A 12089-nucleotide genomic window follows, 5' to 3' on the forward strand; every position below is an offset into this window, starting at 1 on the left:
GCAGCTTCATGCCCAAGTCATGTCGCCGCTTCATTGTCCCCCTCCGTTATGGAACAGACTGCAGCACTCTTCTTCATCGCGGCATTTGTTTGGAATGACATTCTATGCGCGGCAGCAGAGGGCCGAACACCCGCATTGGAAACATTCTACCGCAATCTCCTTGCAGAAGATGCATTTTCGTCGGTTCTTAGAGAAATCACAGGCTGCGATGCTTGGGTTCTGCGCAATATCATGGAGATAACGGCGTTGGAAATAAGAAAGCGAACTCAACTATGCAACGGCACTCTCAGTGTCAGAGACCTCGTCCACAGAGCTTGTAAGATCGAAGCAGCTCTGCAGCAGGAAATGGAACATTTATCAAACCACGACAGCAATCCATCAGAACACCCAAACGACGCAGACCACAGCCATACACCTTCAGACCACGCGATACGAGCTCGCGTATTCGGGCATGCAGCATTGATTTACCTGAATACAGTCATTTCTGGTGCTTTAACAGGGGTACCCGAGATTCATCAAAACATATGCCAGATTCTTTCTTCTTGGGAGATGCTGTCAGCCGCCACCAACTTCAAATATCTAGCATGGGCCTACTGTACCACTGCGAGTCTCGCCACGCGCTCTCAGCGCCCGGTTTTCCGGGACATTATGACGAACTTGTCTCTTTTGGATGCCGGATCGGGTATTGTGCAAGAGTTTGGGGGCTGTGTTGAAGAGTGTTGGAAGGAGATTGATAAACACGCGCCAACCACCTCGAACGTGCCATGTGATTGGAGAGAAGTGCACAAGGGAGCATATCTTGGTTTTGTTTTTCTATAACATGGCAGTTTTCATGTTTGACTACCACTATGCAACTTCTAGATGCTGTGTAGCATGTACCCCGCGTACTGCTTTCTCACTGCGCCTGCCGGCGCCCACCTGCGGCAGATTTGGTACTGAACTTTGGCGGCCTTGTTACTCGAGAGTCGTGCCTTGTAAAACGCCAAACAGAACATAATATTCAAATTCAAGTGGGTCTAGTAGGTCAGGCGCACCTATGAGGATGGTAGGCGCTGCACTGCAGTACCATGGAGATCGTCCTCTACTGTCCACGGCTCGTTCGGAGTATCAGCGCCAGATCCGGTCGCCAACATAGCTTTAGAGCGCACAATATAACACGCATGATGGAGCTTCAGAAAGCGAGAGTTTATTCTCACATACTTTTCCAATTAACCGAGAAGTTTCAGCTCAAACCAGAGAGATGAAGTTTTCCGTTGCTTTCGTTCTTGCAGCTCTCGCAGCTTGCTCCAGCGCTGCGCCAACGCCGGTATGTTTTTCACTGCGAAAATCGATTTTTGACGTCTTCCGGCTTTTCTAAACTACTACCAAAGGGCCAAAGCGTCGAGGACTATACCATCGGTCCTGAGAAGCGCGCCAAGTCTGTCGAGGACTATACCATCGGTCCTGAGAAGCGTGCCAAGTCTGTCGAGGACTATACCATTGGCCCCGAGAAGCGTGGCAAGTCTGTCGAGGACTATACTATCGGTCCTGAGAAGCGTGGAAAATCTGTTGAAGACTACACCATCGGTCCTGAGAAGCGTGGAAAATCTGTTGAAGACTACACCATCGGTCCCGAGAAGCGTGGCAAGTCTGTCGAGGACTACACCATCGGCCCCGAGAAGCGCGGCAGGTCTGTTGAGGATTATACTATTGGTCCAGAGAAGCGTGGAAAATCTGTTGAAGACTACACCATCGGTCCCGAGAAGCGTGGCAAGTCTGTCGAAGATTACACTATTGGTCCTGAGTAATTCTCTTCGCATCTACAAGTCGCAGCGTATGGTTTGACAGTGCTCATATAGTCCAACTACCCACAGAATCCCGAATTTACATTACGTTGCCCCTGCACTTGTTCTCTCTAAGTCCCTCGTAAATATGCATCTAGAGTATTTCATTAGTGAAATTAGCTATTCACCTTGTACAGTTATGTCGTCTAGTATATGTCGGCAGACTTGATCTATTGATACCCTATTCATATGTTCGTTCAACGGCCGAGGTGTAAAGGAACATATAAGTCTAGTAGCCATACCCTCTACCGAAGACACTGCACACAAATTTTCAGTGCTGCCTCTTTTGAGAGCCGAAGACTTTTTGTTCAAAATCAATTTTCCTTTGTAATATCCTTCTTCTTCAGTTGAAACAGCTATGTAATTTGAGTCCAGGCACGGCTAATCAATTTCCACCTTTTCTGTGAAGCGATTTGACTCTGTCCACTCAAAAATAGCATCGAAATTCTTGCAAGTATGCTGAAAGCCCCATCCAGAAGTCTGAAATGTCTCCTCTTTATTGACCCACTCAAGAGATGTGTCTCCAGCACACATGATGCTTTGTCTCAAGTAGTCCCAGCAGTGTATAAGATGCTCGGGCGGGATCTCGTCGAACTGGCCGCCGCGGGCGTTCCAGTATGCCTTGTAGGTAATGTACTATGCCAACTGTCATCAGTATAAACATCAGGTTGTCTGAATACTTCTTTTACTTACTAAACAATGCATTTGATGAAATATTGCCACGCATGCTTTCTGCTCGTGGGCTGGTCGCCGGAGTCCGGGCATGTGAGGCAACTCGGTATCGTTCTTCACCACAATAAAGCCTTTGCCTTCTGAAAAAGCGGAGGAGAGTTAGCAATAGAAAACAGCAACAATTTTAAAGACATTTGTAAATCTCATTGCTTACTTGGAATCATTGAGAGCCAGGCTTCCTTCGCCGTGCCTATGGGTTCTTCTCCGTAGATTTGATGCAGCCGAAACACTTCAGTGCGCCATTCCTCGGGCGGCAGCCAATCTGGGTGAGCATTGACATGTGGAAGGCCACCCAAAGGCACTGGTATTGGTTTCTTATGCTCATGGGGATGCTTATGAGGATACTCATGCGAAGCATGCGCGTCGCTCGGAGGTTTGTGGCTGCTCTGCTGTTGACCGAGCAGTATCACGCCAAGGATCACATTGGACACTGCCAAAATCGCAACCAGCAAAGCAATAAAAACGACCCTCGACTTTTTGTTTGGTTCTCTCCTCTGTCTCATGGCGGTATTCAAGAGCGATTCCTTTTCTTCCAGCGAGATATCCACCTCCAAGTCTCGTGCTGTTGAGCTGCTGCTGCTGCTACTTCTGTATTTCTCCATGGCGTAGTGCATCAAAGCCTGGGCAGAGTTTGACTATAGCTGCTGCATAGTAGGTGTGTGAAATGTTTATGGACATAGATACTGTGGACATGGATACCACAGTTGCGTCGTGGAGTACTTTGGCGCCGCCAAGTCCCTGCCGCGCCAAATTGAGGAGGCGGGCGCGCACATGCAGCAGGTCCCGTACGCTCGTTCTAATACTATGAATATTGGCGCGCCTCGGCAATCATCTGTAATGCGTCGACTAGATTAATCTTCCTGTAGACAAACGGTTCATAGACTCGGCGCCAAAACCCTTGAACCATCCCGAGCCAGATCACACCCACGGCATTCGAAGTCTGTTTGCGTCTGCGAGGGCTCGGTCAACTCTCGAAACCCAGGCAGACGACCTCATATATTGTACTGAACTGAGTAAATATTTCGGCGACGATGCCGTGGCTGCAGTCCACCGATGAGCCAAAGTATGTGGTGCTTGAAGGCAGCAGGCCCCAATCCGATGAGCAACGTGAGCATGTATCATCGCGAACCAGACAGTCCCTGGCAGTCTTGTCCGGCTTCGCCTTGGTCACACTGGCCACATTTTTTGTCCTGGTCATGCAGGCTGACCATGTGCGCCCGCCACCAAACGCCTGCACCAATCCATCGATTCGTCGCGAGTGGCGGGCTCTGAGAGCAGAAGAACGAGAAGACTTTGTACATGCGATAAAGTGTATATCAAAAACTCCGTCGACTTGGCAGATGAATCGAACAATCTACGATGATATTGCGATATTACATGGAGGAATAGGAAATTTGTGTGAGTCAACAAGCTGCACGGCACTGTGTGAGACAAGCTGAACCGGGTGTGCATCTCTCCCGTAGGTCACCGCTCCGCCTGCTTTCTACCATGGCATCGACACGTATTAGCGGTCATTGAGTCGAAGCTGAAGCGCCACTGTGGCTTCCGAGGCTTGCTGCCGTGCGTTTCGCGTTGCGATGTTTTTTTGATACTAGTTCTAATGCTCCTTTCCAGGTACTGGGACTGGTCATTGGACTGGATGGACCTCGCGCGTTCGTCCATCTGGGACAACAGCACTGGATTCGGCGGAGACGGAGACTCTCTCGGCGTAGAGACGGTCGGAAATGGCCGCTGTGTGATTGATGGCCCATTCGCGGACTTGCGGCCGATTATTTACAACCACACCTTTGCCGAGCACTGCCTCTCAAGAGGCTTCAGCGACGGCAAGATCATGGGTCGCCTTCCGGGTGATAAATTTGGCCCCGAGAACATTGGTGAGATCCTGAGACAGAGCAACTATTCCAGCTTCCTGCGTCGGGTCGAGAGAGACCTGCATAATACGCTCCACAACTCCATCAACGGGGACTTCAAGGCCATGACAGCAGCCAACGGTGAGCAGCAACTTATACAAAAGAAGTCGTCCCCTGTGTCCATCATTCTGATAAACATCACAAGATCCTCTGTTCTTCTTGCATCATGTAAATCTGGACAGACTGTGGTGGGTATGGCAGCGACAAAATCCCAGCGATCGATATCAGCAATACTTGGGACAGCACATGTACAACTCCACTGGGGCTGCCCGGTTGGACGACGCGCTTCTGTTTGACGGCTTTACAAAAGATGTATCGGTTTCTCAAGTGATGGAAACAACAAACGGTCTGCATTGTTATGCGTATTAGCTCCATCTTAGACATAATGAAGCAAAAAGCAATGTCGCCGCCGAGGCTCAATGAGGGCAGCCACTAAGCACAGTCCAGTCTTACTACCTGGGCTGCGGGCACTCACTGGTCCCCGTTTTCGATGAGACAGGCGCACAGAAAAACGAAGTCCTTGTAGAAATAAAGTCCCTATAGTCGTTGCTCATGATGGTGAATTGGAATCAAAGCACACTCGCTCCGCTGAACTGTGCGAGGAAATACACCCTATAGCGGCAGCGATCATCATTCTCCCGAACAAATTCCCGGAGGCCACACAAAAACGTCACTCGTGGATTCGATGCACATGATGGTACTCATATGCCCTGTGGCGCATATCAGGCGTTGATATCAAGTGCTGCAGCCTGCACACGTGTGTCGTGGCAGGTTTTGCTGCATCACGCACTAAGAGCGTCCTCCTCGCAAGAGTGAGCTTCGCAAACCGGACCTCTGGGATATCTAGATGACCTTCCGCCTTCCTTGCGGTGCGTCCAACTCTGTCACTATGCCTAAACCTGATAGCCTTCACTTTGATTGTGAGCCGGTTTCGCTCTCTTTGTTGTTGACAGAGAATGGCTGCGGATGAGGAGCACTTTGAGAGCCTTTGCTCCAACCCGACTGCTCAGAATGAGCATAGCCGCCTCATCTCACCAGTCCCCCAGGGCACAGCATCCGGCAATGGGTCATATGCCATCATCTTCAGGTGCTTTTTTCTGAGCATCTGCATGGAAATAGGCAACATCCTCGTCACGGTTCCCCTCAACCAGATTTTAGAAGGCATCATCTGTCGGCAAATGCACTCCGATCATGCAACCAGCGCAGATCGTAGCTGCAAGGGTCAAAATGTCCAACAGGAACTGTCATTCATCCGTGGCTGGCAGCTTACCTTTGATCTCATCCCAGGACTTCTCACTGCCATGCTGTACGGCCTGGCTGCAAAAAAGTACGGAAGGCAGTTCATTTTAGCCTTGTCCATCCTCGGTGCCGCGTTGGCGGCAGGATTCGTCATCTTCATTTGTATGCCTCGTTTGCAATGCATTGGCTTTCCGAGTAAATTCAAAAAATTCCCATCGCTAACAAAGACTGCAGGCTCTTTTCCGGCCATTTTTTCGCCGCGGCTTGTATGGCTGTCGTCTTCCTTCACATTCATTGGGGGCGGTGTGCCTGTCTTCAATGCCATGATCTTTGCGCTGCTAAGTGACGCTGTCCATGAAAGCCAAAGGTACTTCACGAAGCATGCAACTATTTCATTTTCACTAACGCGCATAGATCAACCACGTTCTTCTACGTGAACGCCACACCTATTGGCAGTCAAGTGTTTGGTAGCCTGCTGGCTTTTCTTCTCATGCGGAAGAGTGTATGGGTGTGTATCTACTGCGGTGCTTCCTTCTCTGCAGTCGCTACCTTGACTGCTTTCTGCTTTCCGGCGAAGACAGTCGACGTCAAGACTATCTCAGAGGGAGAGGCTTCGGATGACACCGAGATACAAACACTTCGCGGGCATGTCCAACAGGTTCTGAATGCTGCCATGTGGTTTACTCGGGAAAACTTCCTATCTATCTCGCTATTGTCTACATTGCTCGTAACTACACTCGGTCGTTCCGCGCCCGATATTCTTCTACAGTATGTTACCAAACGATATGGATGGTCGTGGTCAGACGTAAGTGCACTCTTTCTTTTCAGGGCTATGCACCATGAAATACTAATTATCCACCCGCCACACAGGCCTCCTTGTTATTGTCTATTCACTGGTTCATTACCCTTGTTCTCCTTGCGATTGTTCTCCCTTCGGTTACGCAGTTCCTCATGCGAACAAAAGACTTGCCTTCGCAGAGATCTGATCTCCTTCTTGCACGCTTCAGCGTCATCGCTTCGTCGATGGGAGCCTTCATCATTGGACTCTCGGGCACAATTCCCTTCATGACCGTCGGCCTTGGACTATTCACACTAAACTACGCTTATCCAATGCTTGCGCGAAGTTTGCTGGCGTCGGTGATTGACAGCAGCCATGCGGACGTCATGTACACCACCATTAGCATATTCGAGGCTTTGGGGTCAATCATCGCCGGTCCGCTCCTATCTGCCTCGTTCCGACAAGGTTTGAGATGGGGCACAGAATGGCTGGGTCTTCCATTTCTGCTTGCTGGGGCACTCTTTGGATCTGCCGTCATCGTTCTCAGCTATGTGCGACTCTCGCATCTATTTGAAAGCAATGTTTAGCGAAAATCAGTGTCTTTTTTCCTTTTTTCATATTTTATATATATAGAATAGCAATCTGGTTGATATGTTGACTTGCATGTGCTACTATCGAGGTCTTATCGTTATGCGGATGATGGCCGACCTCATTCCGGATAATGATACGGTGCAATAATATGGTCTCAAAGGGGTCTTCAACTCAGTAGTCAAAAAGTGAGAGAAGTTTCGCGCATATATTTGAGTTCGCAGTGGCGCGCGCTGGCGGCCCGCGAAAACCTTGCAACATCCCGCCAAGCGAAGAAGATACACCGCGGGGAGTCATCGCCTTAAACTCTGAAGCGCATTTCATTTCGAAAAAGCCTAGGTACTTATCATAAGGTTTTCTGCTTCGGTTGATGCTGAAACTTATTATTTGCTTGTATGCAGCCCACATGATCGACCGGCATGTTTCTACCGCATACGTAGGCGCGCATGCCTACCTGCATGCTGCAGCATTTTCAGCTCGGATTTGGGCTGAAACACAAACGTTCAGAGGAGATTAGTCGCGGGATTTTTCTTTAATCTTCTATTTTTATTTATTTTCATCCCCCACCTTTCTCCTAGATGCTCCCACCACAGCACAATCCAACGCGCCAGAACAAGGCGGGCTCTTACAGAATGACAGGCACTCAGGCGATCCCGCCGCAGACAGCTGAGCGGGTGCACGACACCAGTGATGACCTGGGAATGAACCTCTCTGATAGACACATTGCCATGCCGGTTCTGCAGGATGAAAGCATCGCAACAACATCAAAGTGGGAGATTTGGTCGTGGTATGCCTACTATGTAGGAGCAAACGGCATAGGCCCTTTCAACTTTGCGCCGACCGCCTTTCAAAATCTCCTCTCGCAAGCTGCTTCCGGTGTCGGATCAGGCGCAGGCTCCATCGATTTTGCCGGCCGAGGACGCGATACAAACAGCGTTGTTTTACTGTGCAACGGCGTCGCCTTTGCCATACAGACGGGGCTGTTCCTCATCATCGGAGCATACGCTGACTTTGGAACTGGACGACGCTGGCTCCTGCTGGGGACATCTATATTGGCCTACGCTGTAGGCTTTGCATGGATCGGTGTGCATGAGGCTCGCCAGTGGAAAATCGCGGCAGCTCTATATATGGCAGGGTCCATCACCTATCAGCTCGCAACCGCGTACTGGATAGCCGCCTTCCCAGCCCTGGCCCGAAATACCCAACATCTCAAAAATTCCCGCGATGAGTATCACAGCGGCACCATAAGTTATGAGGAGCTCAACCGTCGCGACGAGCTAGAACGCAGCAGACTGAGTAACGTTGCCTTTTGGGCGCAGTCCCTGGTCGAGATCTTCTTGTTGGCAGTCATCATAGGAATCATGTTTGCAACAAAAAATGGAGCAGCAAGCGATAACAACTGGGCGCTGTCGGTGCTAATCACCTTTGCAACCGCATTCTGGCTTGTCCTGTCGATTCCCTGGTTCTGTGTCGAGAAGACTCGCCCGGGTTTGGAAATACCCCCTGGCAAAACAATCTTTACCGTGGGTATTTGGCAGCTCTACGAAGCGTTCACACAGATATGGAAGTTGAAGCAAAGCCTCATCTTTCTCGTCGGCTACTTTTTACTCGGCGATGCACTGAACACTACCGTCACACTTGTGGCCACATTGCAGAACGAGATTGTCAACTTCAACAGCTTGCAGCTTACCTATTTGCTGATGGTTAATATTGTTGCACAGACAATTGGAATCAGTGTATTTTGGTTGGCACAGAAGCGCTATAATCTGCGACCCAAGACCATGTTTTCCGTCATTATGCTCTCTGTCATCTTGCTGGATGCCTGGGGCATGATTGGCAACTGGACTACCAAGTTTGGTGGTTTCCAGAACGTTGCCGAGATATGGGCATATCAGGTCTTTTACGGGATATTCATCTGTCCCTGGTACAGCTATGCACAGATCATGATCAGTTCCGTCACCCCAAGAGGATACGAGTATCTGTTCTTTTCAGTGTTCAGTGTTATTGGCAAGGCATCCAGTCTGACCGGTCCACTGATCAGCAGCGCCATCATCGACGCGACACCAGGCAGGGGCGCAACCAGAGCGCCGTTTTACTTTTTATTCGCTCTGAGTCTTGTCAGTGCTCTAGGAATCTTCTTTTTCTTGGATCTGGATAAAAGTGCAAAGGAACAGAATGATTTCCTACGGGAGAAAGCCTCCCGGGTTTATGGCGTCCTTGGTAGCGAGGATGGACATGGCGATGATGCCAACAAGGATTAACCGCCTATATTCGCATGAAAGCTGTGCGACTGGATTGGGAGATGTTCATAGGCGGTGGTTGCAAATGCGTGGCGTGTTGGAAGCGCCAAAGTTGAGCCAACTTGCGTGCTTTACAGCTCCTAGCGATATTATTTTACCCCGTTTCAATTAAATTGCTTGTTGAATTCATCGCCCTTTTGCCAGTGATATTAATAGTTTGACGTCCAAGTTTTGCGACTGCGGCCGTATCATTACTTTTTTCCTGGCGTTTTATGCGGCTCCGACTACCGGTAGTAGCAATGAGAGCCCGGTACTCGGAGAAGCGAGAGTACCGTTGAATCCTCACAGGAAATCAGGATAATAAAAAAGGTCAGACCAGGAGAAAAGCATATTCGGCCTGTTCGCTGTTGCCGATGCTTCCATTCCCGGGCCTATCTTGAACCATGCGCCCCCCGCCCCCCTCCGCCAGCTCCTTCGTAGCCTTCTTCCTGGTATATTTCTGAGCAATCTTCCTCTACAAAGTTCCCACACTCCCTCAACATTGCCATCAATCCTTGATCATAATCTACAGTGTTCAGCTTCGTTTCCCAGTTTTGTGCTGGGTGTGGATATAGACCAGAGATGGCACACTCAGAGACGAGAATGGCGAGCGTATCCGGTAGAAATCAGCTACACAACACGTCTACGGCTGATCCTTCACCACTAGCGCAGCTGGTGTATCCAATCAATAATTATTCGTTTATATTAACTTGATTATGTATAGATGCTGTAAACAAATGAACACCTGGACTATGCAATGAGTGATCTTTAAAAATGGAAAACCGCCAAACTCCTGTTGCTCGCACGCCAATATTTAACCAACACGCGAAATGATGAATTTTTGAACCAATTTTGGTCTTGATCCACGCTTTACCAGGCAGCGTGGCCGCCGTCAATTCGGAGGTCGGATCCTACGAATGATCAATTAGTTTCTTGGGATGCGATAAGGCGGCTTTTGGTCACTTACCAGTCATGAAGCTGGAGGCGTCGGAGATGAGGAAGACGCCAGCGCCACGGAACTCGTGAGGAAGGGACAGTCGTCCGAGCATGTTCTCCGAGGCCCACTGGTCCTTGCGGTGAGGCTGAGTGACAAAGAGGTTCTGAAGCATCTCAGTCATGATGTAGCCGGGAGAGATGGTGTTGACGCGGATGCCGTAAGGACCCCACTCGGCGCCGAGGTTGCGGGCGAGCTGGATGACGGCGGCCTTGGAGGCATTGTAGGCACCACCGTACATGCCCTTGTTGGCAATGGTGCCGCTCATGGAGGCGATCATGGCAATTGAGCCGGGACGCTTGAGGCGGACCATCTGACGGGCGGCGGCCTGGGCGGTCATGAAGCAGCCGGTGACGTTGATGCTCATCATGCGCTCGCACTCCTCTTGGGAGTACTCAAGCGCGGTAGTCTCGTAGTTGATACCAGCGGCGGCAATGAGGCCGTCAAGGCGGCCGGTGTAGTCGGCAATCTTGCGCATGGTCTCGTTGAGGGCTTCGTTGTTGCGGACGTCAAACTGGTGGTAGCTCAGGGTAGTTCCAAGCTCCTCACGGGCACGGCGCTGAACCTTGGAGAAGTGCGAGTCGGGATCGTTGGTGGGGGGGTCCAGGCGATCAATGCAGTGAACTTTGGTTGTGTCAGTGGCGAGCAAGGAATTCGAAGGGCGAAGAACAAAATACTAACCAATGGCACCAGCTTCCAGGAGAGCCTCAGCCTGGACGAGACCGAGACCCCGAGCACCGCCAGAAACAACGACAACCTTGTTCTCAAGACTGAACTCGGGCAGCAGGTGAGGGCGAGTCACGGGATTGGGATCAAGGCGAGCGGGAGAGGAGTGGAAGCTCCGGGCAGCAGTAGCGGCAATGGGGCGAGCAACGCGAGTAGAGCGAGCAATTGGGGTAGCAGAAGCCTTGGCCGCCAAGCGGAGCGTAGGGACGAGTACTCGAGACATTGTAATGTGTCTGTGTATGTGTATGGGAGGGCGGGGGATGGTATTAGAGAGGGCGGTGGTGGTATGGTGACAAGGAGGAGCACTGAAGACGGATCAACTGTGTGATGAATGGGACAAGTGAATGAAGAGGAGAGAAGACGAGAGGTGTGGGAGGGAGGGCTGGATGGGTTTTTGTACGAGAAGGAACAGAGCAGAAAGGGTCACGATGATTTACACGGCGTACACGAGACTACACAAGCCTGCAAGCCGCGGGGTGTGCGAGTGGCGGCGAGTCCACGACTTGTTGTGTGGCAAGCTCCAACTAGCGGTTACGGAGGACTGTGTGCATGGGCTGACGGGCACACGCCCCCCTCCTTGGCGTTTGCAGGAGCAGCGAGGTGAAGGGGATCGTGGGGAGGTTGCGCGCGGAGAGTAGAGCGAGGTCGAGTTTTCCGTCCTACCCGTCACGAGGACGAGTGTAAAAACGGGGATGGCAAGCTCTTGGGCAAGGGGCGAGAACGGCGTCGACTTTCGGGAAAGGTGGAGAGTTTGGGGTTGTTGGCGAAGGGGGAGGGGGGTGTATGAATGCAGGGCCGCTTAGATGAACACCACCGCACGCCACTATAACCGGAAACAATGACCTGGAATTATACCGGTATGGGATTTGAGGCATGGGATTACTCTCCGGTCGCAGAGAAAAGTCCATGGACCCCGGTCTTCACATCAACTGACCTTGGCTACAATTACCAGTATACCGTTGCGACTGCCCCGGACAAGGTGGCCAGAGTCGAGGGAGCAGAGTTGAGAGAGTAAGCAGA

The 12089-nt window shown here is 50.8% G+C and overlaps 6 protein-coding genes across 6 annotated transcripts; 4 read left to right on the forward strand and 2 right to left on the reverse strand.

The window, feature by feature from the left end:
• Positions 1-1240: 1240 nt before the first annotated feature.
• V2A60_000348 (uncharacterized protein) lies at positions 1241-1787 on the forward strand (the record flags this gene model as incomplete). Its single annotated transcript, XM_083251719.1, has 2 exons — positions 1241-1306; positions 1371-1787. 2 exons carry the CDS (start codon positions 1241-1243, stop codon positions 1785-1787), a joined length of 483 nt encoding a protein of 160 aa, XP_083107845.1.
• A 417-nt stretch (positions 1788-2204) lies between these two features.
• V2A60_000349 (uncharacterized protein) lies at positions 2205-3157 on the reverse strand (the record flags this gene model as incomplete). Its single annotated transcript, XM_083251720.1, has 3 exons — positions 2205-2459; positions 2517-2635; positions 2710-3157. The coding sequence occupies 3 exons, from the start codon at positions 3155-3157 to the stop codon at positions 2205-2207; spliced, it is 822 nt and encodes a 273-aa protein (XP_083107846.1).
• A 429-nt stretch (positions 3158-3586) lies between these two features.
• On the forward strand, positions 3587-4834 carry V2A60_000350 (uncharacterized protein; the record flags this gene model as incomplete). Its single annotated transcript, XM_083251721.1, has 3 exons — positions 3587-3618; positions 4170-4546; positions 4611-4834. 3 exons carry the CDS (start codon positions 3587-3589, stop codon positions 4832-4834), a joined length of 633 nt encoding a protein of 210 aa, XP_083107847.1.
• Positions 4835-5421: 587 nt separating this feature from the next.
• On the forward strand, positions 5422-7069 carry V2A60_000351 (uncharacterized protein; the record flags this gene model as incomplete). Its single annotated transcript, XM_083251722.1, has 4 exons — positions 5422-5866; positions 5939-6071; positions 6119-6509; positions 6575-7069. The coding sequence occupies 4 exons, from the start codon at positions 5422-5424 to the stop codon at positions 7067-7069; spliced, it is 1464 nt and encodes a 487-aa protein (XP_083107848.1).
• Positions 7070-7702: 633 nt separating this feature from the next.
• V2A60_000352 (uncharacterized protein) lies at positions 7703-9331 on the forward strand (the record flags this gene model as incomplete). Its single annotated transcript, XM_083251723.1, has 1 exon — positions 7703-9331. One exon carries the CDS (start codon positions 7703-7705, stop codon positions 9329-9331), a length of 1629 nt encoding a protein of 542 aa, XP_083107849.1.
• Positions 9332-10219: 888 nt separating this feature from the next.
• V2A60_000353 (uncharacterized protein) lies at positions 10220-11292 on the reverse strand (the record flags this gene model as incomplete). The annotated part of the gene is made up of 3 exons (XM_083251724.1): positions 10220-10260; positions 10317-10967; positions 11025-11292. 3 exons carry the CDS (start codon positions 11290-11292, stop codon positions 10220-10222), a joined length of 960 nt encoding a protein of 319 aa, XP_083107850.1.
• Between the last annotated feature and the right edge of the window lie 797 nt (positions 11293-12089).

The sequence above is a fragment of the Cordyceps javanica genome, chromosome 1, assembly GCF_051103115.1.
Source record: "Cordyceps javanica chromosome 1, complete sequence".
Taxonomy (NCBI): domain Eukaryota; kingdom Fungi; phylum Ascomycota; class Sordariomycetes; order Hypocreales; family Cordycipitaceae; genus Cordyceps; species Cordyceps javanica.